General features: G+C 50.0%; 1 protein-coding gene across 3 annotated transcripts in view; it reads left to right on the top strand.

Annotated features, from left to right (window-relative positions):
* Window positions 1–27,164, top strand: part of GALNT17 (polypeptide N-acetylgalactosaminyltransferase 17) — a 211,827-nt gene that overhangs the window by 81,661 nt on the left and 103,002 nt on the right. For 2 of the 3 annotated variants that reach the window (XM_053961173.1, XM_053961174.1), the window contains exons 4-5: window positions 6,421–6,595; window positions 8,200–8,397. In XM_053961173.1, coding sequence (XP_053817148.1) covers window positions 6,421–6,595; window positions 8,200–8,397 — 373 coding nt within the window. Of the gene's footprint in view, window positions 1–1,136; window positions 1,237–6,420; window positions 6,596–8,199; window positions 8,398–27,164 lie in introns of those variants that run through there. The other variant, XM_053961175.1, reaches the window with a different exon arrangement.

The following is a 27,164-nucleotide window of genomic DNA, read 5'->3' as shown; positions in this document are numbered from 1 at the left end:
GTTTTTAGGCTGGAACAAAGAGCTGAAGCCTCATTAGACACTCCCTGCTCTCAGCTTTGTTGTACAACAGCACGGCACAACACAAAAGTGTGCAGTCAGTGATTAAAGTTAATGAACGCTGGCATTCTGATGCTTTATGTCTGAGCTGTAAATAGATAAAAGATGCAAATGTATTGTAACGGGGGAAAAAAATCCCTCCTTGAAGGAGCAAGCTTGGGGAGTTGTAGTTTGAACCCCCTTCTCCCTTGAGCTGTGCATTACACTTCATAAAGACTCTTTTGGAGGTTGCTTTTGTTTGTGCTTGTTGCAGGCTGTAATTCCAAAGGCAGTGTGCAGGTTGTGTTTGGGAGTGATAACGAGGTTCCCAGGCTGATGGGGGGTGCAGCCATGTGCCCCTGAGATGCTGTGTTATCTCACAGCTGCACACTTTGTCTGTTGCTTAATCATCACCTTTTTTTTTTTTTTTTTTTTTTTTTTTTTAGTTGTTGTTGTGTCTTTCAGCGTTTTTAATCTGGGATAACATCTCTTTGAAAAGCAAACCTTTCGGAATAAAGGAAACCCTCTGGATAAAAGGCTGCTTAAAGGAGCTGGCTACACCAGGGGAGACATGCCCAGGGCTGTAATTTGCTTCGGTCATGGCACCGAGGGATCCTCTCCTTGTTTTGCTCATGCCAGCGGCAGCAGCAGCGCCCATGCCCCCATCTCCCGGGAGCTGCCGGGGTGTTGGTGCTCAGAGGGGAGCTGCAAGGAGCTGAGTCACATCCCAGCCTTTCCCAGGGCTGAACAGTGCAGCCTGAGCAGGGGTGTTTAACTGGAGCTGACCTGGGCTGTCCCACTGCTGCTCAGCTCCGGGGCTCTGTGAGAAGAGCAGCAGAGCAGCACAGCATGGGTTTGTTGGGGTGTCTGTGCAGGACAGGAGCTGGGATCCATCATCCTTGTGGGTCCCTTCCAGCTCAGGGTGTTCTTGATTCTCTTTGGGTTTTGCTGAACCAAATGAGCAGAGGCTTGAGCTGCGTGCCCTGACTGGGACCAGCTTTCTCTGTGAGAACTGATTCATCCTCCTGCTCCCCATGTCACATTTTCCTCTTGTCCAGCTGCAGGTAAAAAGCTTCAGAGACTCCCCTGGCTCTGAGTCTCCCTGAAAAGTGTTCACATTTATTTACTGCCTGCTGAAGGAGCTGCTTTAATGATTTCCTGCAGAAATCCCAGCCCTGATGGCTTTGGAGTTTCAGGCAGGTGAGAATGTGGGACAAGGGTGCCTGGGGTCTCCCATGGCACTGGAGCAATCCCAGCCCTGACCCCTCCAGTGTTTCTGATAACACCTTCGCCTTTTCCCACCCAGCTGAGCCTGGCAAACACAAGGATGTTTTCCTTAGGGGTGTGGAGGTGTGGTCCTCTCCCAAGGACAGTGCTGCACCTGCTCTTGGTAATTCCTTGAGCTTCTCTGGTGCTGCTGGTCTTTGCTGCTTTCTTTGTGTGGCTACAGGCAGTTCCCACCTTTAGTTCTGGGGGCAACCACAGGATGTGGAGAGGTTTTGGGCAGGATTTGGGGTGGGGATGTGTCTTGGTTTGAAAAGACAGGTGTCTGCTAAGGAAGACAGGAGCCTCCCCTGAAATGGAAAATGTAAACCCCCTCCCTCTGAATTATGATGATTTTGAAATTAAGGGGCTCTCAGGCAAAGGTATGGGAGTAGAAATAGCAGTTCTTTATTAGGAAAACTAAAAATACAAATGCAATAGTACAGACAAAAAAAGTCAACCAACCAAACAAAAAAACCCCACTGCCAGAGTGAGAACAGGCCCTGGCAGGCTGTGGGTCAGGGCAGTGGCAGCAGTGCCATTCCATGGGGGCTCAGCCCTCCTGCAGTGCCAGCTGTGCTTCTGCTGGAGCAGGATCCTGGACAAGGCTGGAGTTTTCCTCTGAAGCTCCAGGGCTGCTGTGGATGGGCCTGGGCTCCCTCTGGGAATGCAGTGGAGAAGAAAGCTGCTCCTCTGGGAATGCAGTGGAGAAGAAAGCTGCTCCTCTGGGAATGCAGTGGGCAAAGGCTGCTGTGCTGTTCCAAGGTCAGATTGGATCCAGGTAGGAATGCTTGGCTGCTCCCCTGGGCAGAGCCTCTCCCCATGGGATGCTGGAATTTTCTCAGCCATGCAGGGACACTCAGTGGCCATGAACAGAAGAGATCTCCTGGAGGGAGGATTGGCTGTGGGAGAGATAAAGAAAAGTGCCCAGTGAACAGCAGAGAACTGCCCCAGCTCTGACAGATGGCAATAGAATGCACATCCCCAGCTAAATCTTCCAACCTAAGACAGGATGGAGCAGTGGATGTTTCTGTGCTTGCAGGTGGGCTGATGTCCATGGTAGGATTACTTTCCTTGGCATCAGGTGGTTCCATTTCCCTGCAGCCACATTTCCTAGCTTGTGTAGGTGACAAAACAGTTTGTAAGAGATAACATAAGTCATTGCAGCTGGCAGCTGGGCTTTTTAATGGAGCAACAGGTCCATTGGATTTGAGTTCCTTGGACTTGCCCTTCAGTGAAGATCAATAGGGACAGATGGAGAACAAAAGGCAGGATTGAAATCGAACCTTTTGGCATTTTCAGGAGCGTTTATCTCTGCAAATCTTGCTGGGAAGCACCTCATGCATCAGCAGAGATCAAACCTTCCGGACTGCATCCTGAATGCTGTGCTCTGAGGGAGGCTCCAGTTCCTCAGAGGATGCCTGAGTGTGTGAGGGAGGAGAGCCATGGGGTGCAGGAGAAAAGGGAGTCTCCAGGCTCCAGGGCAGTGTTGGACTGGAGTGAATTCCTGGTTGTGCAGCCTCTGTGGATCCACCACTGGAATCCTCAGGAGTGCAAGCCTGAAGGAATGCTAATGCTCCTCTAGTCAGGGAGATGAGGGGAGCTGGGGGCCACTGCTCTGTTCCCATCCTGGCTCCTGACCTCCTTTACATCCAGAGTCCCAGTTTCTGAGGCTGGTTATCCTGGCTCAGGCTCTCGTGGATGTTGTCACTGTCAGCCCTGTGAAAGCAGCACCGTGGCCCTGTGCCAGGCAGGGGTGGCAGTGCCAGCGAGTCCCTGAGCTGGAGGTGCTTTGTCCCTGCTGTAGTTTGTGTGGAGTCTTGGGAGGAGCAGATCCAAGGGCCAGGCTGTCCCTCTGTGTGACAGCTGCTCTCTGCTGCTGTCCCTTAGTGCAAGTCACAACCCCCTGGCGTTCTGTTCCAGGCCTCCCAACCTTCCTGGTGTAGGTGGGACCTGTGTGCAGGTGCATCAGCTGGGCAGGAAACACTTCCTGAGCTGACAGGACAGGTGAAGAGCTTCAAGTTCAGCAGCAGCTCTGCAGGTCCTGAGGCTGGAGCTGGGTGTTCTGACAGTGCAGGGCACTCAGTGACTGCTGACTGAGGGAAACGTGGGTTAAAATCAGAGATAACATCACCTGACCTGTATTGGATGAAATTTGTGAGTCAGTGATGGTTTCCAGAGGTTTGAGCATGTCTGGTCCCACAGGATCAGCATCCCCAGGAGCAGAGGAGCTGTGCAGACACTGGGGTTCCCACTGGTGCTTCTCCACACAGCCACATCAGCCCTGCTCATTAACTCAGGCCAGGGCTCACAGGATGCTTGAACAGGAGTTTCTCATTAATTGTCCAAGGCCAGGTTGGACAGGGTTTGAAGCACCCTGGGCTACAGAGGGTGTCCTTGCTCATGGCAGGGGGTGGAATGAGATGAACTTTATCCCAAATCATTCTGGGATTCCTGGAGTCTGGCATTTCACTTTTGTTACCCAACACTGGATTTTCCACTCCTGCACTTCTGGGTGCTCTGGGGAATGAAATACAGAGTCCACCCTTCCGAGAGCCAGGGATGTGCCAGAACAGTGCTGTGCTCTGTGCCCTCTCCTCCCAGAGCTGCAGGACAGCTCAGAAGGGTGAGGCTGGCCCAGCTCAGTGCTGGGGTGCAGCCATCCTCTCCATGAGGGCTGCTCAGGCATGGAGGAAATGTCAGTTCTCCCCAAAAGCTGTGTGCTGTGGGCTGAGCCAGAACGGAGCAGAGGCAGGGAGCAAACCTGCAAATCTGTGTGAGGCTGTGCAGGAAAGCCTTGGTGGAGAGAGGGCCTGGAAATGCATTTCCCACTGCTGGGCACTGCTTGTGTCTCTGGGTACTGCTCCAGGTGGGCAGCGGCTCCTTGGGGACAGCTGTGTCCCACCCTGGGCAGGACAGGCCCCTGGGGACAGCTGTGTCCCACGCTGGGCAGGACAGGCCCTTGGGGACAGCTGTGTCCCATGCAGAGGTGAGGGCAGGCCAGGTCCCTTGGGGACAGCTGTGTCCCACGCTGGGCAGGACAGGCCCTCCCTGTGCCAGTGTGCAGGGTCAGAGTGGTGCCAGCCACGGGCACCTGCCACAGCCCAGGTGCCATTGCACAGGTGCTGCTCTGGCCCCGTGCTCCCCCCAGGTCACTGTGCCCCTGCTGGCACCCAGGACACAGAAGAGGAGTGGCTGTGGCTGCCTGGGGACATTCTGAGGAGCTGCTGTCACACACTGGAGTGGGCACAGGGGGCTCTCAGGGCTGACCCTGTGCTGCCTGTGAGCTGTGACATTACAACTCCCCTGTTTCACCAGAGCTTCACTCTGCTCTGAGCTGCTCAGACGATTCCCCAGGGGAGTTCTCACGTTTTCCTTCCGCTGAGATTCCACCTCCAATGTGAAAGTTGTTTTAATCACTCTGTGGTGCAGTGGTCTGCTGCATTAATGACTTACCTGCTGCCAAAGCCACATGAGATGCCAAGTGCTGTGCTTGTGGGGCTTCATCTGTCAAAAAAATCAGTGTCTTTGTCTCCTTAAAACCATTCGTGAGAGTTGTTGTCTCCATAAAATCCTGGTTTTGCTCTGAGTGGCTCAGCATGAAATGGAAGTTGCTGAGTTATGGATGTGTGTGATGCAGATGCTTTGAATTGAGGAAGGGGCTCATTTGCTTTATTCTTTTTATTCCCACTTCAGCATAAAAGAGAAAGGAGACTTTGGGGAAATGGAGATGTGAGGCGAAGCATCCCAGAAAGGCAGTGTGGAGAAAGCACATTTGCTGTGCCTGGAAGGAGGCGTGGCGGGGAAGGGAACAGATAATCCTTTTCCTTTGAAGATTTCAAAGCAGATGAGATTTGCTGTTTACTCCTTTGCTCTCCATTGTGTGTTTCCTTCATGTGGGACCCCACGTGTGCTCGTGTGTCTCGAGGATTTTACCATGCGGGTGATTAATGGTGACTTTCTTTTTCCCTCTTTATTTTTATTCCAGGAGAGAGAGAGAGAGTGCAGTGAAGGGTATTAGACTGTAATTTGAGGTCATGGATCATATCTTCATTTCCTGCTGTCCTGAAGCCTCGTAGGGATGAAAGATACTCTCAGGAGCTGCTTTCATGGTGTTGAGAGTTTGTGTTGGTGCCCAGTGGCTTTGCTGAGCTTTCAGAACTCCTCTCTCCAGCAGACCTTTGTGCATTGAGCTGGTGCAACAGGCACTGAAAGGACTGAGGCTTCTCTGGGAGAGAACTGGCACTTTTCCAAAGGGTTGGAAAAACACGCTGGTGTTTATCCTTTATCGTAACCTTCCATCTGCTTCCACCTTCAAAGCCCTCTGGGTCTTTTATGCTCAGATCTTGTACTCTGGAGGATTTCTGTGCTGGTGGTGGCTGAGGGCTGCAGGTCCCTGAGGGTCTCAGGCACTGCACACACAGGCCTGGGAAAGCAGCACAGGGAAATGAGCTGCAGTGAACACGAGATATGTGGTGGGAGGATCTTCTGAACAAAGCCAGAATCCCCTTTCATCCCCTCACAAAAGCAAGGGGAATTTCAGCTTTTCTGGTGGCAAAACAAACAGCAAGTGCCAAGGTTGTAGTGGTGAGGCTGAGTGAAGAGGGCAGTGAAGCTCAGACATGGTTTTGATGTAGTTTGAGTCACTTTGGGTGAGCTTTGCAGCATTTCTAGCAGTGCTTTCAGCTCAAACCTCCATCAGGAGTTCAGAGTGCTGCTGTGTGCTGTCCATGGGTGACATCTTTCTATCTTTGTGTTTCAGTTCCATTTCTTTTAGTGCAGACTGTAAGTGTCCCCTCCCTGCCCTTGGCCTCTGAGGTGGCCCGTGGGCTCCTCAGTGGCCCAACAGCAGCGTTCTGGGCCACCTTGAACCTCTTCTGTGTGGGTTGTGTTCGGTCCATCTTGTGCAGGCCAGCATTGCTCGAGCCCAGGTGATTGTGTCACCTGGGAACAGGTTGGACTCGATGATCTTGAAGGTCTCTTCCAACCCTGTGATTCTGTGTCCCTCAGTGGGTGCAGGGGTGTTGCCCCAATGATCCTGCTGCAGTCCCTCCCCAGGGTGGGTTTGTCCCAGGTGGGAGCTGTGTCCCTGTCCCATGGGCTGTGTGTCCTTGTCCCCAGAGGAGCTGAAGGCGCCGCTGGAGGAGTACGTCAACAAACGCTACCCGGGGCTGGTCAAGGTGGTGCGGAACCAGAAGAGGGAAGGGCTGATCCGGGCCCGCATCGAGGGCTGGAAAGCTGCCACAGGCCAGGTCACCGGCTTCTTTGATGCCCACGTGGAGTTCACTGCTGGCTGGTAGGTGCTCGGGGGCTTGCTCGGGGTGGGGCATTAACCAGGGGAACATCCCTCCTTTTGTGTCCCTACAGAACCACACACAAGCCCACTGACTTGTTAATCCCTCTCCAGGAGTCCTTCTGGATTCCTTCTGGATTGAATGGCATGGTGGGAACGTACGAGGAAAACTTCTCCTTGCCCTTGTTCCTTGTAATCCTTCTCTGTTCCTCCCCTTTGTGCGTGCACTTTCCCTGCTCCCTGTTTATGTTTTTCAGGATGATTTCCCATTCCCTTAGCCTTAAGTAATTCCTGCAAGTTTAAAAAAGCCCAGGCAGCAAGGGAATGAAGGAGAAAGTGTTTCCCACTTCTGTGCCCGTTGCTGGATCCCAGAGGGGAAGGCTCAGATGCTCTGGATTGATTTGTGTTCTCTGCTGCTGGGAATAAGAGCAGAGGTGCAGAAGCAGCAAAAGGTGTTTCATAAGGATTTTTTTCAGAGAGGTTTAGAGCATTTGAGCTCAAGTGGCTTAAGTTTGATTCTATGTCATGACAGGAGCCTGAAAGGGAATTTTTTTTTCTTTAACCAAGTGTAAAAAGTAAATGGTCCATGTTTAGAAAAGTGGAGGTGGAAGAAGCTAAACTTGTATTGAATTTGAACACAATAACAGCCACAAAAAAAAAAAGAAACCCTCTATTTGCAGCTGTTAAAGGCAGAGTTGTGCACAGCTATTGAATCCTTTTTGATGACAGTGCAGCTGAAGGGGTTATTTTAGGAGCTGTTTGTGATGCTGGGATCTGTATTCCCAGTTGAACATTCCTCTCTCTGGTCAGTAAATCCTCACACCTGATTCACTGAGGACCTCCCATCGACTGAGCTCTTGAAGCTCTTTTCTAGGGGTAGAGAGGAGACATTTCTGCAGTGTGGGCTTGACTCTCCCTGTGTTTCCCACCTGCTGCAGTTACTGGGGGCACTGGGAGTGCCAGTTCCCCCAAATTCCCCCTGGTGTGGGCACTGACCCCAGGGCACTCGGTGGCTCTGGAGCTGCAGAGGTGAGGTTGAGCACACCCCCTGCTCTGAACATGTCCCAGAGATGATTTTTTTAGCTATAGAGTCATCAAACTGCATCCCAAAGGAAAAAAGACCCTTCAAACAGTCCTGCTTTCAAGAATGTACCCTGTTCTGCCCAGGGTTTTGGGATCTGGGGGAAGCTTGGGCTAGTTCAACCGTGGTTTGAACCAAGCACAGCCTTCCTGCCCTGCTTTACAGAAGGGAAGGTTTCCAGCCAGGCTTCCCAGTCTGTGGACCAGGTTTGTATCCATCACAGGGAGGACATGGACCTGTTGGAGTGGGCCCAGAGGAGGAACACGAAGGGCTGCAGCACTTGTGCTGTGAGGACAAGCTGAGAGAGTTGGAGTTCATCTGGAGAGGAGAAGGCTCTGAGTGGATTCCAGTACCAAAGGGAGCCCCCAGGAGAGCTGGAGAGGGACTGGGGACAAGGGATGGAGGGACAGGACACAGGGAATGGCTCCCACTGCCAGAGGGCAGGGATGGATGGGATATTGGGATGGAACTGAGTGGAGCTGCAGCGAACTGAGGCTCTCTCTGTGTGCTTTGCCCCTTCCCCCAGGGCGGAGCCGGTGCTGTCCCGGATCCAGGAGAACAGGAAGAGGGTGATCCTGCCCTCCATTGACAACATCAAGCAGGACAACTTCGAGGTGCAGCGCTATGAGAACTCGGCACACGGCTACAGCTGGGAGCTGTGGTGCATGTACATCAGCCCCCCCAAGGACTGGTGGGACGCGGGGGACCCCTCCCTGCCCATCAGGTACGGCCGGGCTGGGGACACTCACTGCCCAGGGCTGGGACATTCACTGCCCAGAGCTGGGACATTCACTGCCCAGGGCTGGGGACATTCACTAAGCAGCACCAAGGAGGGCAGGGAGGTGTCCAGCTGCTGAGGGAGCCTGTGGGAGAGCTGGACAGGGACACACAGCAGCCTGGAGTGACAGGGGAAAGGGGAATGACTTCAGACAGAGCAGGGTTAGGTGGGATACTGGAAGGAATTGTTCCCTGGGAGGGTGGGCAGGCCCTGGCACAGGGTGCCCAGAGCAGCTGTGGCTGCCCCTGGATCCCTGGCAGTGCCCAAGGCTGGACTTTGGGGCTTGGAGCAGCCTGGGACAGTGGAAGGTGTCCCTGCCCATGGCAGGGGTGGCACTCGGTGAGCTTTGAGGTCCCTCCCACCCAAACCATTCCATGGTTCTATGAAAATGCAGGAAGATGAAGTGAGGAAGCCACTTGGAGAGGTAGGGACAATGTCATAACCCCCACCAACTCTGACATGAGCTAGGGAGGGTTTGGAAGGGTGCAGAGATTTGGAAAAGCGTGTTGGTAACAAACCCACTGAGGAGATGCATGAGCTGTGCAGGTTTGTCCAGGCTTGTGTGGAAGTGCAGGTGACAAAGTGGCTTTGCCTCAGTTCCAGTGTTCAGCCTGTGCAAACCATGAGGAGTGAGGGGATGGTTCCCATGTGATGGACTGAATGGGGATCCATGGGACACAGCACTGTGTTTGCTCAGTGGAGAGTCCCTCTCCTCCCAGGGCAAGCTTTGGGAAAATGTGTCTCAGGCTGTTGTAACACTCCAGCTGAAGGGTTGGCAGCTCTGAACTGTGCTCCAGCCCTGCCGGGCTTCAGGGGTGCCCAAAACAAGAGCAGGAGGGGAGGGAAGAGCTGGCTGTGGGTGGGAGCTGGGGCTGCTCTGTGTGCACAGCTCAGAGGTTTTCCCTTCACATCCCCCAAATATCACAGTGATGCTCTGATCAGGAGTGGTGTCTGGCCAGGTGGGTGGGATCCACCTGGATCCCAACATGCTCTGTCTGGAGAAGCCTTGTCCTCAGGCACAGAGCAGCTGCATGAGTGCAGATTCCTGCCTGATGGGAATCCTGAACCCAAACAATTCTGTTTTGGACACTGACATAATCCCTGGAAGCTGAAATTAGGTCTGTTCCCATTCACACAGAGTCCTCTTGTTGCTCCTTTGGCTCCCTTGTCCCAGGCAGCACATTCAGCCCTCAGTGGAGGAATTAATTTAGTTCAGAGTCAGTTTATTCTGGACAGGAGTCAGGGCTTTGACAAATAAACAATTATTTTAACCAAATTCAGACTGCTGGACTAGGTAAAGAAGGGCTGGGCCATGCAGAAGGCAAAGCTGAGGAATCCAAGAGCCTTTGCAGGTGAGGTGTGAGCAGTGTGGTGCTGGCAGCTCCTGCTGGAGCCTCTGGAGGGTGATAAAAGTGGATCAACACTACTGGAATACTTTCTCAGCCAGTAAATATAAAAGGGAAGAAAGAACAAAGTCTTTTATTAAACTAAAGTGGTGCAATTGTGAATTACAGGAAAGCTTTGGTACAGGGAGTGTCCCCTGTAATTGTGACACGACCCTGGGAGCTGGCTGGGCTTCAGCACCTCTCACTGGAGGTGACTGAGGAGACTGGATCCCCAATGTGACATTTAAAGGTCTGGTGACACCTTTTGCTCTGTTACACCCACAGAATGGGGTTGGAGTCTGTGCCATGCACTTAGGGGATGGTTAAGGACAAGCTGGGGCAGAGCCACGTGGGGAGGGACAGCTTTGGTTTGGGGAAGGTGTGTGATGGCAGGGGAGGTGAAGTTTGGTTGGTTTTTGGGAGGTGTGTGATGGCAGGGGAGGTGAGGTTTGGCTGGTTTTTGGAAGGTGTTTGATGTGAGGGCAGGTGAGAAGGCAGAGAGTGGAGAGCTGAGGAGTTTCTGAGCTGAGAAAACTCCTGTGGGGAGCTGAAGGGTTGGGTGCTCAAGAAGAGATGGAGTGGGGAGGTCAGGACCTACACCAGGAGGATTTTGGTTCTTTAGTTTGTCTTTCCCCAGGCTCCCCAGTACGAACCAGTTCAGGGGTTACCAATGAGCCGGGAGCAAATGGGGTCACAGGGATGTTGGACACTTCTCACAGCTCCACATTTTTCCTTGCTTTGGTGGTGAGAGGCAGAGGTGCTGCCTGGGGGTGGATCTGCTGCTGATCTGCAGTAGAGATGAAGGGTTTGCTCTGGAGGTGGCTCCTGCTGGCCAGAAGGTCCTGTTAGGCTGTTCTGGTGCTTGCTTTATGTTAACAGAATGTAGGGATGGTGCTAAAATCTGGGCAGGGCATTGAGCATCCACATCTCTGCATTTCAGCTGATTGCAAACACTGGCAGGAGGAGCTGGGAGAGGTTTTTATCTGGGGTTCCTACAGCCTTGGTGCACCCCTCACATCCCTTTTGGAGACAGCCCTGGAGCAGGGGATGCCCGATTGTCCCCAGCCAGGCAATCCCAGGGATCTGCCCCTCAGCTCTGAGCACTGCTGAGTGGAAGGAACATGAAGAAGAGATCAGAGCAGGGTTCTGGAGACACCTTTGTTAAAGGCATCTGAAATGTGGATTCTGCAGCTGAGGCCCCAGGGGTTTGAGGGAGCCAGGGGGAAGGACACAGCCCTGAGACACCTAGGAACCTCCCAGCCATGTTAAATAAAAAACATGTAAAAGCACTAAAGTAACATTTTCATGTTAAACCACTGAAATAAGATTGCTAGCAGGCACTGGGGGAGGATGAAGAGGAAGATAAATGGGCAGTGTCCCCAACAGGAAGCTAATGACACGTGCTGTCCCTTTGTGTACCCACACACGGAGCAGAAATAATGACTGCAGTTATTTCTTTGTCACACCATGCTCTGAAAATCCTGCACTTTGTAGCGATGTTTGCATGGAAGGGATACAGTGCAGTGCTCCATGTAATTATGCACGGGATTAGAGGAAATTTGGAAATTATAGCATACAGAGGTACATTAGTTTTTAAGAGATACTTTAGGATAAAAGGGTGGGAGTGAAGTAAAGCAGCTTATTCCCTATTTTTGGGTTTACTCTTGGTGCATGGGGAATGTGGCAGCCCCAGGAGGAATTCCCTGCCCACCAGAGCTGCTCCAGCCCTGTGAGCCCAGAGGTGACCAGATACATTCAGTGGGGACTGGAGACAGAATATGGGAATGTTTTGGGGCAATTTTCTCTCCTGGCTAATTCCCAGATATGATTATTCAGGCAGAGAGCTGATGGCCTCTTTGAAATGAAATTTGTCTAAAATATGGCCCAGTCCCAAACTGGCTCCAGGCTTCTGCTTTATCCAGTAATATCCTGCAAGAAATAGCCTCCCTTAATCTCTGGGAGAAATGCTGCTGTAATACCTGGGGTCTGCAATACATCAGCTGTTGTATTTTTGTCACCTTAACATTTTAAATGCTGATACACCAAAGATCCCCCCAGTCTCAGCACCAGCTGGGCCTGGTTTCACAGCCAGGCTTTCCTTGCCAGGCTCTGCCTACCTCTGTGCAGGAGATAAAATTGTGATTACAGGGTAATGGATCATGTCTGAATTAGCTCTGCCGGAAGAGGCAGACAGAAAATGACATTTTAGATGGTCATCACAGAGATCGTCATGTCCAGCAGAGTGAGCTCCTGCAGAGCTGGTGGGATTTCCTGCTGCTGAGGTGTGTTAGGAGGGGATCTGTGCCTGCATTCCATGCCTGGATGGGCTTTGCCGTGGAGATGTAGCCAGGATTTATCCAGATATTAATGATAGGCATTGGTCAGAGTTTGCTGAGGGTCCAGAAAACCTTTGAGGCCACAAAAAATGGAAGAAAGCTGATGCTTTCAGATTCCTGTGGGAAATCCAAGTGAGATCTTTGGAGATGCTCTGAATCAAATTGACGACCTGGTCCTGGCATTTCTCATGGTGGGATCCAGCTTTTTAGCATCTTCAGCAATGATTTATTTCCCACCGACAAAACATGAGCTTTTTTTGAGGTTCATTGAGGTCTGGAGCATGTTGTTATTTCACTGGTGTGAACCCCAGAGCCAGCAGCTCCTCCTGCCTGACCTGGTTTGGTTGTGTCACATCAGCTTTGGTCAAAAAGCTGCTGGAATCTGGGAGATTTCTGGCTCCGTGTGCTGATGGTGCTTCAGTGGCAGCCCCAGGATTTGTAATTCCAGGTGTGAGGTACTGGTGGCTCCAGGGGTCTGGTCCAGGAAAACAATGAATGCTCTTCTGCCCTGGGTCTCACCCAGGAGCCACATAGTTCCCAGAATCCCAGAATCACTGGGTTGGAAGAGACCTTCAAGATCATCGAGTCCCACCCAGCCCCAACACCTCAGCCAAACCATGGCACTTCCAGTGTGTTTTAAACACCTCCAGGGAGTGAATATGGAGCAGCCCTGGGGCTGAGGGACACCCACCTGAGCAGGGAAAAGGGCTGGGCACGCTTTTCTGCTGGCAGGAATTGCCAGAGCTGAGCTCTGCTGCCTGGTCCCGCTGTCAGTGCAGTCACAGAGCCCCTGAGGCTGGAGCAGCTCCCCAAGAGCCTCCAGTCCAGCCCCTGAGCAGGTGCCCCCATGCCCAGCACAGTGGGAGATGCCACATCCATCCCCAGCACCACCCTGGGTGCCCTGGATCATTTACAATACATTGAATTTCCTGACTCTCTCTTGCATTTTCCATTCCAAAAATGCTCGCACTGACAGAACTTTAATCTGAGCCCAAGTCACAAAAACAGCCTTTATTTGATGTCAGAGTTGCTTTAGAAATGGAAAGAGTAAACAGGATTTGGCCTTTAATTAGTGAAGGGTTTTGATTTTCCACACGTGGCTGTGCAGAGCAGTGGGGGCAGAGCTGAGTGGCTCCCCCAGTGAGCAACCCCCAGAAGGTTCTGGGCTGGAGGAGCCCTCAGGTGGCTCCAGAGGTGACAGGAATCCTCTTCCCAAGCCTGTCAGGCATGGATGCAGCTGGGAGCCAGCTTGTTAGAACCCTAAAAACTAAAAATTTTAAACTTTCTATACTAACAAATTCTAACCTCCCAAAACCCCACTATATTTAACCTAAAACCTTCTAAAAATAAATAATAAAACTAAAATTACAACTATGTAATGTAATTAAAAATATAAAATATCACACAATAAAAACCTTAAAATTTAAAGTTTTAAAATATAATGATATATGTGTAAAGCAAAATAAAAAATTTAAAACAAAAACTTGAATTGCTCCCTTAGTGAGCAACCCCCACAAGGTGCTGGGGCTGGAGGAGCCTGGCTCCAGAGATGAAAGGAAGCCTCTTCCCAAGCCTGCCAGGCATGGATGCAGCTGGGAGCCAGTCTAAATACTAAAAATTTTAAACTTTCTGCACTAAGAAATTCTAACCCCCAAAAAACCCCACTCTATTTAACCTAAAACCATAAAAAAACCTTATAAAATTAAATAATAAAACTAAAATTATAAATATGTAATGTAATTTAAAATATGTAACATCACATAATAAAAAACTTAAAATTTAAAGTTTTAAAATATAATAATATATGTAAAACAAAATGAAAATATTAAAACAAAACCTAATCCTTCTGCTTCACCTTCTTCTTCACCTTCTTCTTCATAAGTTTAAATAATAGCATATAATTAAACAGAATCTACATTACAAAACAATTATTAAGTTAAAACGAAAAATAATTTAAATGTAATTTCTTAATGAAGTAGTTTTTCCTTTAAAAACCTTATAAAAATAAATACAAAACTATTTTATAACTTATTAATAAAATACTATAAAACTCACAACTTCTAAAACTATAATGTAAATAAAAATAATAAACATCTAAATCTAAACACAAAATACCACCTCAAACACCTTCAATCCCAACTCTAAAAAAAAAAAAGTTAAAAAACCAACACCAACCTTTAGGTTAAAGTGGACTTTGGACAGGGCTACGCTGCAGATGTTTTATGTGGCACTTCATCTTTACTGCTGCTGGAAGACAAAAGCTCATTTAATTAGCATTAAGATCATTGTGAGGAGGAAATGGGGTTTGAGAGTTATGGATTGTGAAAGAACAGAAGGGCTGATAGGTTTGGGGTTTTTTTATAAAGGTGAAAATAATGTTAATTAACCCAGCCCATTACCTGCTGCCTCAGCCTCACAAATGTTAATGAATTTGCTCTTGCAGTGTACTTAGGAAAGAGCAAACTTCATCCCAGGTGTGGGAATGGTGCAGGGGTGGAGATGGGACAAACAGAAGGGTTTTAGGTTACTGAATACGGCCCAGGGGTGAAGGTTCTGCTGCTAACAAGGTGTTTGTGTTCAACTAAAGTGCTCCTCAGTCACAGAGCTCAGGTGGTGCTGAGCTGTCCCTCTCTGCTGCTGGCCTTTCATTTGGGGTGGGACCTTAGGGGCTTGGGGTGGGATCATTGTTATATTTATTTATTCATTCCAGAAACCACTAACTATTGATTTTTCCATGGGGCTTCCTGCAGCCCTCATCCCATGATGGTGTTCAAAAGCCCAAAGACTCAGTGCTTTATTTTAATTAAATAAATGCTGTTTCTTTCCTCTTTTACTCCAACCTCTGGGACTTCTTTCAGGCCACTGTAAGAGCCTGAAACTTTTGTGCACACAGGATTTGCACAAACTCTGGAATAGCCAGAGGAATAGAGCTCTTGGGAATAACCTCTACTGCCATAAAATGATGGAAGAGGATCTCCATGGCTGGGACAAGACGTTCCTGTAGCACATCCCCACCCTTGCAGGGTTAGCAAGGTGCACATCAGACCCTCAGAAAAAGATTTAGACAAGTTTTCTTAAACCCTTATAAATAATTCTACCACCACAGGAGTGCTCAAGGTGGCAGGAGGCGACTCAGGGATGGTGCAAACTGTTGGACACAAGTGTGAGGAAAAGGCAGAATTTTAAGGATATTTCCTGGCTTTCTGTGGGTTTGTTTTGAAAAAAATCTTGAGGCATTTGTACAAAATGCTGAATATTTTTTAAATTGGTTCTTTCTGGCTTAACATCTCCAAACTGCAGGAAGATTCCTGTTTCTGTGTGAAGATGGTTTAAAATGTTCTCACTCTTCTGGCATTTGGAAGGTGAGAGGAAGATTTCCATAGGAGCCAAATGTGGGGTGGTGAAATGAGAATTTGTTTTCGGAAACCTCACCTGGAATATGTGAGAAGATGCTGGTGTCAGGTGTTTGTTTAGAGGGATGGGATGGGATGGGATGGGATGGGATGGGATGGGATGGGATGGGATGGGTGGGAATGTCCCAACAGCTGTAGAAGGCTCATGGAACTCTTCAATGGCTACATATAAAACTTAAACAAATAAAATTTAAATCAAACAGGAAGATAAATTGTTGGCAGTGGTGATCCTCCCCAGGCTCTGAAGCTGCTCTCCTTGAGCAAAGCTCTGTGTTGGCCACCCAAATGCTTCATCTCCCTTGAAGTCAGGTTCTCCTCCATGCCTGCACTGGCTGCAGTTTCATGTCAGGGCTCAGCATCATTTCCACCAAAATCCATCGATCCCCAAATGAATTTGGGCCAGACCTTGGTCCAGCATGGGAACAACATGGATTTGTCCAAGGCCAGGCTGGACAGGGCTTGGAGCAGCCTGGGACAGTGGAAAGTGTCCCTGCCCATGGCAGGGATGGCACTGGTTGGATTTTAAATGCCTTCCAACCCAAACCCTTCTGGGATTCTGTGGCCCTTCCCCAGGCAAGGTTTGGTTGGTGCTTCTGGAAGGAGCTGCTGCAAACACCTCAAGAAATCAGACCCATCCATCCCTAGCTCCTGGAGACTTGTGCTTCCAGGGATGTGAAGCTGAAACCTAAGGTTTGATCACTCCTGGCTGGCATGGATAATGAAGGTTTCTGAAAACCTGAAAACAAATAAGAGAAGAATTGCAGAATCACAGAGTATTTTGGGTTGGAAGTGACCTTAAAGCTCATCTCATTCCACCCTCTGCCATGGGCAAGGACACATTCCACTATCCCAGGCTTCTCCAAGTCCTGTCCAGCCTGGCCTTGTAGAGAAGAAATGGAGGGACTTCTTTTTTTTTTTTTTTTTTTTTTTTTTTTTTTTTTTTTTTTTTTTTTTTTTTTTGTTTAATTAGTGTCAGTCTTGTTTGGGCTCGGAATGTAGGAGAGGGAAGATTTAGGTCAGAATCACGACCTCAATAACTTTGTCATCCAGCTCTGGATTAAATTAAAACCATCAAGTGCTTTATCAGCTTCTAAAGTACTCCAGCAAGAACCTCTTCAGTGTTCTCAGTTTGGGTTTTCCTTTTAGTGCTGAGGGTTTTTTTGGGGATGATTTGAGGCCATATAGTAAAAATTTTAATTGACTTTCTCGATTTTTATGTTAACGGTACTGGGAAGAGTGATCCTTAACTGGCTGCACAAAGTGACTTTCACTCCCTGGTGTGCTAATTTGAAGCTCTTAAACTTCCCAGAGATTCCCTGAGGTGTGAGAAAGCTGCCATGGACATGTTGGAGCTCAGGTTGCTGCTGTTGGGCTTCTTTATGAGGAATTCTTCATCTGCTGGTTTTTAATGCCACCTAATTTAGTGCCAAGTGTAAAAGAAGGCTCTGTAATAATTTGTGATGGTGTCAGGTTTTACAAGATGGGCAGATTGATGTCACTGCCTGGGGAGCCTGTGCTGAGGATGCACCTGAGGCTGGTGCCCCCGGAGCTGGCTGGCAGCAGCCCAGGGATGAGGAAGCTCCCCGTGGATGTCAGTGCTGGATCTCATTTCAGGTCTCTGTATTCTTGGAGGATTCCCCTCGGGATTGGCTGCATCCAGAGCAGAAGATCCAAACCTTGCTGAAACCTGGCAAGGTCCCCACCCAGCCCCAGGGTTTGGGAGAGGGCCCAAAGCTGTGTGATTCTTCTGTGAATTAGGGAAAAGCTTCTGGAGTGGAGGATCTGTGTTTGTGCAGCTTCCCAGTGTCATGGGCACAGTTGTCATCAGAGCCACCATGGTGGTGTCACAGGGACATAGCAGAGGGACCTGAATGGGCTCGTGCCTGGCCTCTTTGGCCAAGTGACCTTGAAAAAGCAGTGTTTGAGCCTCTTTGGGTAGGACATTTGGGGCATGGAGTGGGATTTGGGTTCGGTACTAAATACCTGCCCCAGAGAAGGCTGTGCCTTTGCTGGAACGGGGGAGATCCACCCTGGGTGCTGAGCCTTCAGGCCAGCTTGGTGCAGATAGAACCCCCTGGAGCCCTGCCCAGCCTTGGGTGGGACTTGTGGTCATCAAAACATTTCTCTGCTTTGCCTGAGAAGGGGCTGTCTGGAGTCAGGAAAGTCATTTGGGGATTCCTTGGCTGTTCCAGTGATTCCTGGATGAAAATAAATGCAGGCAGTCTTCCTCTGCTTTTTGATGATGGTGCAAATACCATCATCGTTCTGGGAATCAGGGAACACTTTTCAAAGGTTTTATGGGTGTGATTGTCCTGCTCTGCTCTGCTCTGCTCTGCTCTGCTCTGCTCTGCTCTGCTCTGCTCTGCTCTGCTCTGCACTGGGGGCAGTTTGGGGCAGTGTAAGACAGATCCAGAGTGACTGGAGACCATCCAAAGGAAGGACAGGGAGATGGGGAAGGGCCTGGAGGGGGTTGTTGGGGTGTCTGTGCAGGGCTGGGAGTTGGATCCATGATCCTGTGGGTCCCTTCCAGCTCAGCATATCCTGTGATCCTACAAAACCATTATTCTTGGCCAAATCAAGTGTTATTCCTAAAGTTAAACCTTAAAGGCCTCCTTCAAGCACCAGCCAAGCCCAGCTTTTCCCTGAAGGGCCTTGAAAACTGGGCAGGGACATTGAGCCTCTGGCTTGTCCCTTCAGGAGAACAGAGCTACAGGCAAGGGAGCCAATTCTCCTTCCTGAAGGGAGCCATAGTTTATTGGTAGAAAATGCTCATGTAATCCATTTTTTGTGAAGAAAACCACGCTGGCCATACTGGAAGCGTTTGCTTTTGTATTTTTAGAGCTTTGCATAAGAACATTATTTTGATTAAAAAAGAAAAAAAGATTATGCTCCTGGTTGAAAAAATAAAAAATGCTCGCACTGACAGAACTTTAATCTGAGCCCAAGTCACAAAAACAGCCTTTATTGATGTCAGAGTTGCTTTAGAAATGGAAAGAGTAAACAGGATTTGGCCTTCAATTTGTGAAGGGTTTTGATTTTTCAGAGGCATTAAAGAGACAGAAAAGATGGGTATTGAATTATTTAACAATTGTTAGGAAAATTAAGCTTCGGAGAGCCTGTTTTCACTGCAATAATCTTATTAATGAAAACAAAACAATCTGGGGCAGCACCAATATTCGGAGCTCATACCCTGCTGCTGAATTGTTTCCGAGTGGTCCATGAAGTGATTTTGGAAGTCAAAGCCAAGCTGAGCCTTTTCTGTGGTCTGTTCACACTTCCCAGGAGAAAGCTGCTGTTGATGGATTATCCAAATATATTTTCCCTCTAAATCCAAAGCAGAGGGGGAAAATATGCGAGGAGGAGTTGGGGGAATTTAGCTCTTTGAATTTTATTTTCATTGGCAGATGGTTTTTAAGTGATTTATTGGCCAAAACCAATCGATTTTCATTAGAAAGCGAGTATTTAATGACTTTGGGGGTGGGGACTGAAAACAAAGAAGTGATCATCGAGCTGGGTGACACAGCAGAGCAGCCCTTCATCAAACAGACTTTAAAGAGTGTTTGAGAGCCAGTGCTGAGGGCGATGATTTCCTTTCATGTGCGCTTTCATTCACTGTCCTTTGCAGTCAGTGGTGCATAAATAGACCTAGATTGAATTAAAGGAAAAATGGATCCCTGCTCTCATCCTCACGGGCTGCAGCAATCGGTGCTGGATGCCCTGGGAGCTCCCAGCTGGCTCTGCCTTGGAGCAGGGCAGGTTTTATAAACTCCCACTACCTCCCTGCCCTGAGCCCAGACCTGCTGCTTTCTCCTGGAGAGTCTGAACTAAATCCTGCTGAGGTTCCACCTTGGGATGCTCTCCTGGTGCTCCTGGAGTGTGTGCCCAGGGCTGTGAGCAAACCCAGCCAGCCACAGCCACCTCCCTTCATCCCAGCACAGGTTTGGAAACCTGGGGGAGAGCAGTTGGCAAGGTCCTGATGGTCCCTGGGACCCCACCTGCAGAGCTGCCCCGGGCCCAGCACAGGCAGGAGCTGGAGCTGCTGGAGGAGCCCAGAGGAGGCTCCAGGATGAGCAGAGAGATGGAGCAGCTCTGCTGGGAGGAAAGGCTGGGAGAGCTGGGAATGTTCACCTGGACAGGAGAAGCTTTGGGGGGACCTCAGTGTGACCTTCCAGTGCCTGAAGGAGCTCCAGGAGAGCTGGAGAGGGACTGGGGACAAGGACATGGAGTGACAGGACAAGGCAGGTGGCATTAAACTGAGAGTGGCTTTAGATGGGATATTGGGATAGAATTTTGGGTGTGAGGGAGGTGAGGCTCTGGCACAGGGTGCCCAGAGCAGCTGTGGCTGCCCCTGGATCCCTGGCAGTGCGCAAGGCCAGGCTGGACAGGGCTTGGAGCAGCCTGGGACAGTGGGAGGGTGTGGAGGGAGATGATCTTTCAGGTTCCTCCCAAGCCAAACCATTCTGTGACTCCGTGACACCTGTGGGGGCACCCACCCTTTCCCCTCCTGTTCTGGTTTAGGGATGTCACGGAGTCACAGAATGGTTTGGCTCTGGGCTGCCTAGCCCATTTGTAGGAGCATTATCAGCCCTGCTCATCCTGAAGGGCTTGGTGAGGTGCTGGCTCATCCCTGCTCCCACCTTCCCCACCATGAACCCCTCAGGGTTGTGAACCCTACCTGGGGTGTGAACCCTACCTGGACAGGCCACGAGGTGGGGGGGAGTCCTCTTAGCTCATTAGGATTTCTGGGCTCTCCAAATCAGGACCCTCTGTTCCTGCTGAGAGGAGCTGGGCAGAGGGAATGTCTGTCCAGGGCAGCAGGCTGGGAGCAGCTCTGGCCGAGGTGTGCAGTGACAGCTGAGGCAGCTGCAGACCCTGTGTGGGTCCTGTGGTGCTTAATGAACACCGTGCTCACATCCCTGGTGCCTTGTAGCTGCTCTGCTGCTCAGAAAACGAGCAGGTCCTTGCTAATGAGCACTCAGGTCGGGGCTGTTCTGAGCTGGATCTGACTCCTGCTGGATTTGCTGTGATTCATGCCTGGGCACACTCAGCTCTGCTGGGGACACGGGGCTACTCTGAGCCTGGCACAGAGAGCACAGAAACTGGGCGTGTGTGAGGGGACTGGGTCTGCTCTGGACTTGTCTGCCCCGGGAGAGCAGCCCTGCAGCCCATCCCCTCCCTTCTTTAGGCCTGGTTTAAATTTGCAGCTGTTTGGGCTTTAGTACTGGTCTGGCGTGGCATTAACCCAGCACAGCCCACAGCTCTGGCTGGCAGGGTGACATCCCTGCTGGACACCAGCCTGCCCTGTCCTTCCCCTTCCTTTCTGCACTGTCTGTGCTTTCTCTTCAGGAAAAGGTACTTAGGGAGGGGAAAAGAAAAAGACACAAAGTATTTAGGTGAACATCTGTCAGCGTTTTTGTGTGCTGCCATAAGACCTCAGAGTTCTGTAGCTGCAGCAAGCTGGTCTGAATGGGAGAGCTGGGCTTAGGAGGAGGGTTTGGTGCTGGGAGGAGGTGGGACAGGGTGGGCCCCACATCCAGAGCAGCCCCCACAGAGGTTCCTCACTGCCTGCAGAGAGGGAGGCTCAGGTTTGCTCTGTCAGTCCTTCCCAAAGTCACCGCTGGGACTGTCTGGAACGAGCTCTTCCCTCTGCTGAGCAGGGATTGATGCCTGCAGAGGCACTGGCAGGGCACGGGGACAGCAGGGACCAGTGCCCTGCCCAGTGCCAGCACAGCTCTGTTCTGGCCATTAGAGAAGCCCTCAATCACAGCCAGGTGTGCAGCCCTGATTGCCTTCCTGGGCTCCCTGGTTAACACTGCTGCTCCTGCCAGGCCCTGGGAGGAAAGAGCAGCTGACAGGTTTCCCAGATTCTCCACAAATGGGATTTAGTGGCTGCGTGACCCCATGGTTCTGGCTTCTTTTTTAAGGGAAAGTTCTGGTTTTTTTCCTATTGCAATGACAGAACTTTTTCTTAAGGTGTGGGAAGTCAGCTAAGGCAGGGTGCCATGGAATTGTGAATTCCTCATGGTACAAACTCCATGCAGGCAGAACTAAAAACTTGGAGAACTGCAGGCTCCAGGGAAGGTGCCACATCAGATTTTGAAACTGTGGCAGTCCTGATGGGACTGCAGTTGAACCATGAAATGTGTCAAGAACATTTGCTGCCAAAACAGAGGCAGAAGCAAAGGTTGTCACTGAGAAGGGGTTTGGGGATGCAGCTTGATGCCTTTTGCTCTAAGTTTGGAGGAATTGGGAAGCTCCCTGTTGGGCTGTGTGCATGGAAGGGACAATAAAGGCAGATTGGAATGGAGTAGTTGATGCAGGAAAATGGACTGTTAAAAACTGCTCTTCCCTGCATGTGTTGGCATTTCCAAGATCAAATTGTTGGTTCTTCCACTGTCCCAGGCTGCTCTAAGCCCCATCCAGCCTGGCCTTGGGCACTGCCAGGGATCCAGGGGCAGCCACAGCTGCTCTGGGCACTCTGTGCCAGGGCCTGCCCACCCTCACAGGGAAGAATTTATTCCCTATCTTTAACCTAAATTTCTCCTCTGGCAGTGTGACCCCATTCTCCTTGTCCTGTCCCTCCAGTTCCTGATGCAGGGTCCCTCTCTGGCTTCCTCGTGGCCCCCCCAGACCCTGGGAGCTGCTGGGAGGTCTCCAACCACCTCCTCTTCCCCAGGCTGAGCAATCCCAGCTTTCCCAGCTGTGCATGGGGAGGTGCTCCAGTCCCCCCATTAACCTCATACAGCACCTCCCCTGAGGCTCCCTCTCCTTCCCAGGGAATTGGGATGTCTCAGTGCATTTCCTGCTCCTTCTTGGCAAAGGAATGGGATGGGAACACTTCCTGAGAGCTGGATCAGCCCCGTGTTTAGGCTTATCTCTCTGCTTCAGTTGATAGCTGTGTGGGTATCATCTCCAAAGCAGAAAATAAACAACTCCAGGAGCTCTGAGTTCTGTATTTTCTCTCTGTCTGTAGGCAGCTGCTCTTGTATGTGGGCAGTCATGGCCTTGTCACTTTTCTGAGAGGGAACAAAATGAAAAATCTGGCGTTTTTTAAGATGACAAAGTCTGCTGAAGCTCTTTCCCCTTCCTCAGAGTGAATTTCAGGATCTAGGTCTGTCTAATCCACAAGATACTTTGTTTTCTTTGTGTTGCAAAGCTCTCTGTCAAATGCCTGGTGTCCTCTAGAATATTCCTGCTGGAAGAAAACGTGTTTGGAAGGAGAGAGGAGCACACAAGGTGCAATGTTAAGGATGAAATCCTCTTCTGGGATTCCATGATTCATTCCCGATCTGAGAGCCCTGAGCTGGTGTTTGGAGCAGCTTGAAGAGCTCTGGCTGAAGATGCTCGAAAAATAAAGTGGGAAGGAAGGAGAGGAGAGATTCCAGTTCCTTTTGGAACAGGAATGAGGATGATGGGGAAGCAGATGGCTGCTTTGCTGATTGTTCCATTTCATCTGGGGATGGGGACTTGCAGTTATTTCCAGGAAAAATCACTGGGGAATCCATGGGAACAGGGGTACTACAGGATTAGCAGTTTTTGTGGGCTGTGGCACCAGGCTGGTGTCCCTCACATCTTCATCCAAAGGGGCTCTCAACGCTGTCCATGATTTCATGGTGGCCTTGACACAAACCAAGGGGCTGTGCAGCCCTAGCAGTGCTCAGGGCTCCCAGCAGAGCCACATTTTCCATCTTAGCAGGGAAGACTGTGGGGAGACAGTGTAGTTTGAGTGCTTTTTGCAGGGAGCAGTGGTTCCCTTGGCCAAGCTGACTCAAATTCCCTGTGTGCCTGCAGAAGTGGCTTTGTCCCAGTTGTGAGAGAGAATTTGCTTTTCCTGCAGTCGTTTCTGTTTCAGCTTTTGTGAAATAGGCTTTAATGTAGAAATAAATCATCAGAGCATTACTAAATTTAAAATAAGCATAGAAGCAGACAGAGCTGCCAAGCTAAGGTTAAACTTGGAGCAGGAGATCAGATTATGGTTTCATCAGTCTTTCCTCCCACTCTTTGCTTAATTTGGTACTTAAACGAACCTAATAAGCATTGCAGAGCTCTGCACACCCAGCTGCTTTGGAAAGCAGTCTCCTGGTCCTCATGTTCTTATTTTGGGTCACACACATCACTGCACTGATGTGCTGGAGCTGTCCTTGTAGATGTCACAATTTATTGGGATGCAGAGGGATTATGCTTGCTTGGAGCAGAGATTAACATCAAGTTTACCTACCCTCCCTGTGAGGAAAAAGGAGCATTTCCAGTCCACTGCAGGTCTTGAGTTGCCTTTGTTTACTCTCAGACCTGAGCCCAGCTCGCTCTGAAAAGTGGAGGAAAAGTGAACCATCACTGACAGGGAGCTGGGAGCGTCCCAGGGACAGACTGGCAGAGGATGGAGGGGCTGCTGCTGCCAGGGGTGTACAAAAAATGTGCCCAGAGCAGGGGAGGGTGAGGAGGGGTGGGCAGAGAGAAGCTGTGGCTGCCCATGGATCCCTGGCAGTGCTCAAGGCCAGGCTGGATGGGCTTGGAGCAGCCTGGGACAGTGGGAGGTGTCCCTGCCACGGCTGGGGTGGAATTGATCAGCTTTAGTGCCCCTCTCAACCCAAACTATTCTGGGATTCTGTGTTTCATTCCCAGTCTGAGACACCTGAGCTGGTGTTTGGAGCAGCCTTGAATTTCATAAATTCTTTGTTCCTTTCAAAGCCTCGTTTTTAATTCCTCTTTCCCTCCATTCCCAGCACTTCAAGGAATGGGATGATATTTTCATCCTGGTTTTCCTCTTTGTTTTACTGGAAGTTCAGCGTGGCAAAATCCTTGAGCATGTTCCTGCCTTGGAGAGCTAAAAGGAATCCCTGAATGGTGCTGGGTGTGATCCACATGCTCCATCCAGGACTTTGCTGAGTCCTGGCCACTGTTTGCAATGTTCTGTACAGGTCTTTTTGCTCTTTGTTTTCTGTAATCTCCATCGGTTGTGTGAGGCCATTGCTAAACAAATGAGATGATAATTAGCATAGCAACATCAGAGGAAGTTGATTTTCCATCTGTAATAGGGATGATGATAATTAAACATGCATGACCTCATTGGGTTGAATAGGAATCAATTAGAATTAAAGCTTGTTGGGAATTCTTTTTCTCCTGTGAATTTTTTTCAGAGAAAGCAAGAATAATATAACAAGTCCTAATGAAAGGAAATTGGGCTGATTTGCACCCTCAGTATTAAAAAATCAACAAAATTTGGTGGTACCTCCCCTGCCCTGCCCCTGCCATGTCTAAATGCCCATTTTGATGAAGTTTTTCATTTGGAAAAATTAAGTTTGGAACTTTCCAGCTGTTTCTAACACTGTTTAGAAAAACTCAGATCAAACATGTGGAACTGCTTCCCCAGTTTGTGTCCAGAGGGGCTCTGTGGCCAGCAGGGTGCATAAATTAGTTTTGTAACAGTCTTGATTTCCTGTACGTGAGTAAACATTGCCCTGGAGCAGCTCCTTTTAGAGGGGAATGATTTATTATTGGAGAGGGGGAACTACAGAGGGTTAAAGTTGGAAGCTGAGGTCTGGGGCCGCAGAAAGGAGCTCACCCTCAGCCAGAGTGGTGGGACCTGAGAGTGCAGGTGGGAAAGTCTTGGGTTAAATTCTTTCTTTTTGCCATTTCTTTCCAAAATGAGGTTTCAGTGGTGCCTCAGCAGTTGGAGCCAAGCTTGCCCAGGGCCTTTGGGTTGGGGTTTTGGGAGAGGTGTGAAACCTCTCAACCTGCAGGTTGGTTAAGGTCAGAGCAGGGGCCTGAAGAATGGGAAACCAAAGCTTGGGTAGTCCCAGGTCCATGTTCTGCATTTTGGGATTTGCTTCCAGGCCTGTGGTTGGAGCTCTTCTAATCTGTGGGATTCATCCCAGGTGGGAAGGGGTTGGAAGCAAGATCCAGTCCCTGTGGTGAGGGTGCACAGGGTCCTCTGGATTCAGCTGCTGCTGCCCATTCCTGATGTGTGGATAAACATCCTGAACACTCCACGTGTTTGCTCTGGATAGCACTGTCCTTTGGAAAGGGCTCTTGGGGGAACAGCCCCAGGCTGGGCCAGGGGAGGCTCAGCAGGGACTTCAGCAGGAATTTCCCCATGGAAAGGGTGCTCAGGCACTGGAACTGCCCAGAGAGGTCTGCAGTGCCCATCCCTGGAGGTGCCCAGGAAGGGCTGGACATGGCACTCAGTGCTCTGGGCTGGGGACAAGGTGGGCATCAGGCACAGCTGGGACTGGATGGTCTTGGACAGCTTTTCCAACCTTCATGACTCTGTGATTTTCTCATCTTCCCCTCTTCCCTAGCAGAAAAACAAAAAAAAATTACATCCAGTCAGAGTGAAACAAATGCTGAAATCCTTCTTTTTTCTCCTCTTTGGAAAAGTTTGTTTCTTCACCATCCATTGGTGTCACGCGGGGTGTGATGACATTTCTGTGTGGTGGGAGGTGGTGGCTCAAACTCGATGTGTGGCCTCTGGTTCCTGTTGGGATTTGACACTTTTTTACACCTGTGGTGGGGCCATGTCTGATTCAGTCTCAGATTGCCCCATATCTGATAAATGACAAAACACAAGCTCGTGTCTGTGCAGGTGATACTCAAACCATGGCGTGAGAGGTGAGCACACAAAATATGTGACAAAATATTGCTGTGGCTTTGGTTTGAATATAGCCATTTAAACTTCCATGTTTTCCACATGGATTTTTTCATCTGCTACGAGCATCTTTGCAAACATGGGGAAGTGTTCCTGAGGAGAGATGCAAGATGCATTTCTGATAGCTTAAATTAGCAAATCCTGGCTTTATTTAGTTTTCGTCTCATCCTGGCTTTGCCTCATTTAGGTTCCGTTTCTGCACGACGGGGCAGTCAGAACTGAGAGTGATGGGTTCATTTTCTCTATCCTTCTAGGCTTCTCTAAAAAAGCAGGAAGTTCTAGCCACAGGCATCAGCTAAAAGGAGTTTCTGGGGCGGCAGGAGTCCCCCCAGCTGGGTTCAGATGAAGGCAGCACAAAAGGCTCAGTCCCTGATGTGAACATTCTGCTGCCAGTGGAATGCTTTGCTCCTGCATTTGGCCTTGGAGCTGCACACAAGGCAGCTCCTGCCAGTGGCTTTCCAAGAGGGAGGAATGCTACCAAGTGTCCTTCAGGCACTTCCTACCCTGTGGTTTTTGGTTTTTATCATGCCCCATGGAGTCGTTTGGTGAATGCCCTGGGTTGGGATCCAGCCCCATGGATGCAGTGGGGCTGTGTTTGTGTTCCCCCACGGGGACCTGGGTCCTCTCCATAGCACCATAAAAATCACTGGACAGAATATCCTGAGCTGGAAGGGACTCACGAGGATCATCAGAGTCCAGCTGCACTGGACAGCCCCAAAATTCCCACCCCATGCCTTAGAGTGTTGTCCAAGCTGTGCTGTTTTCTGAGCTCCTGCACTGTTTTGTAGGGAAAAGGGTTTAATGAGGACTCAAGAGGGTATTTCACTGCCTCTGTTCCTCATCAGGTGGAGCTCCTAGGGATCCTGTGGAAGAAGGATTTACCCTGGAGCAGCTCCTCCCGCAGTCAGGGGGTTCAGTACCTGCTGCCATCCCA

This window comes from Vidua chalybeata, chromosome 20 (genome assembly GCF_026979565.1).
Source record: "Vidua chalybeata isolate OUT-0048 chromosome 20, bVidCha1 merged haplotype, whole genome shotgun sequence".
NCBI classification, from domain to species: Eukaryota; Metazoa; Chordata; class Aves; order Passeriformes; family Viduidae; genus Vidua; species Vidua chalybeata.
Note: the sequence above shows the minus strand (reverse complement) of the source record. Positions and strands in the feature narration are given on the sequence as shown.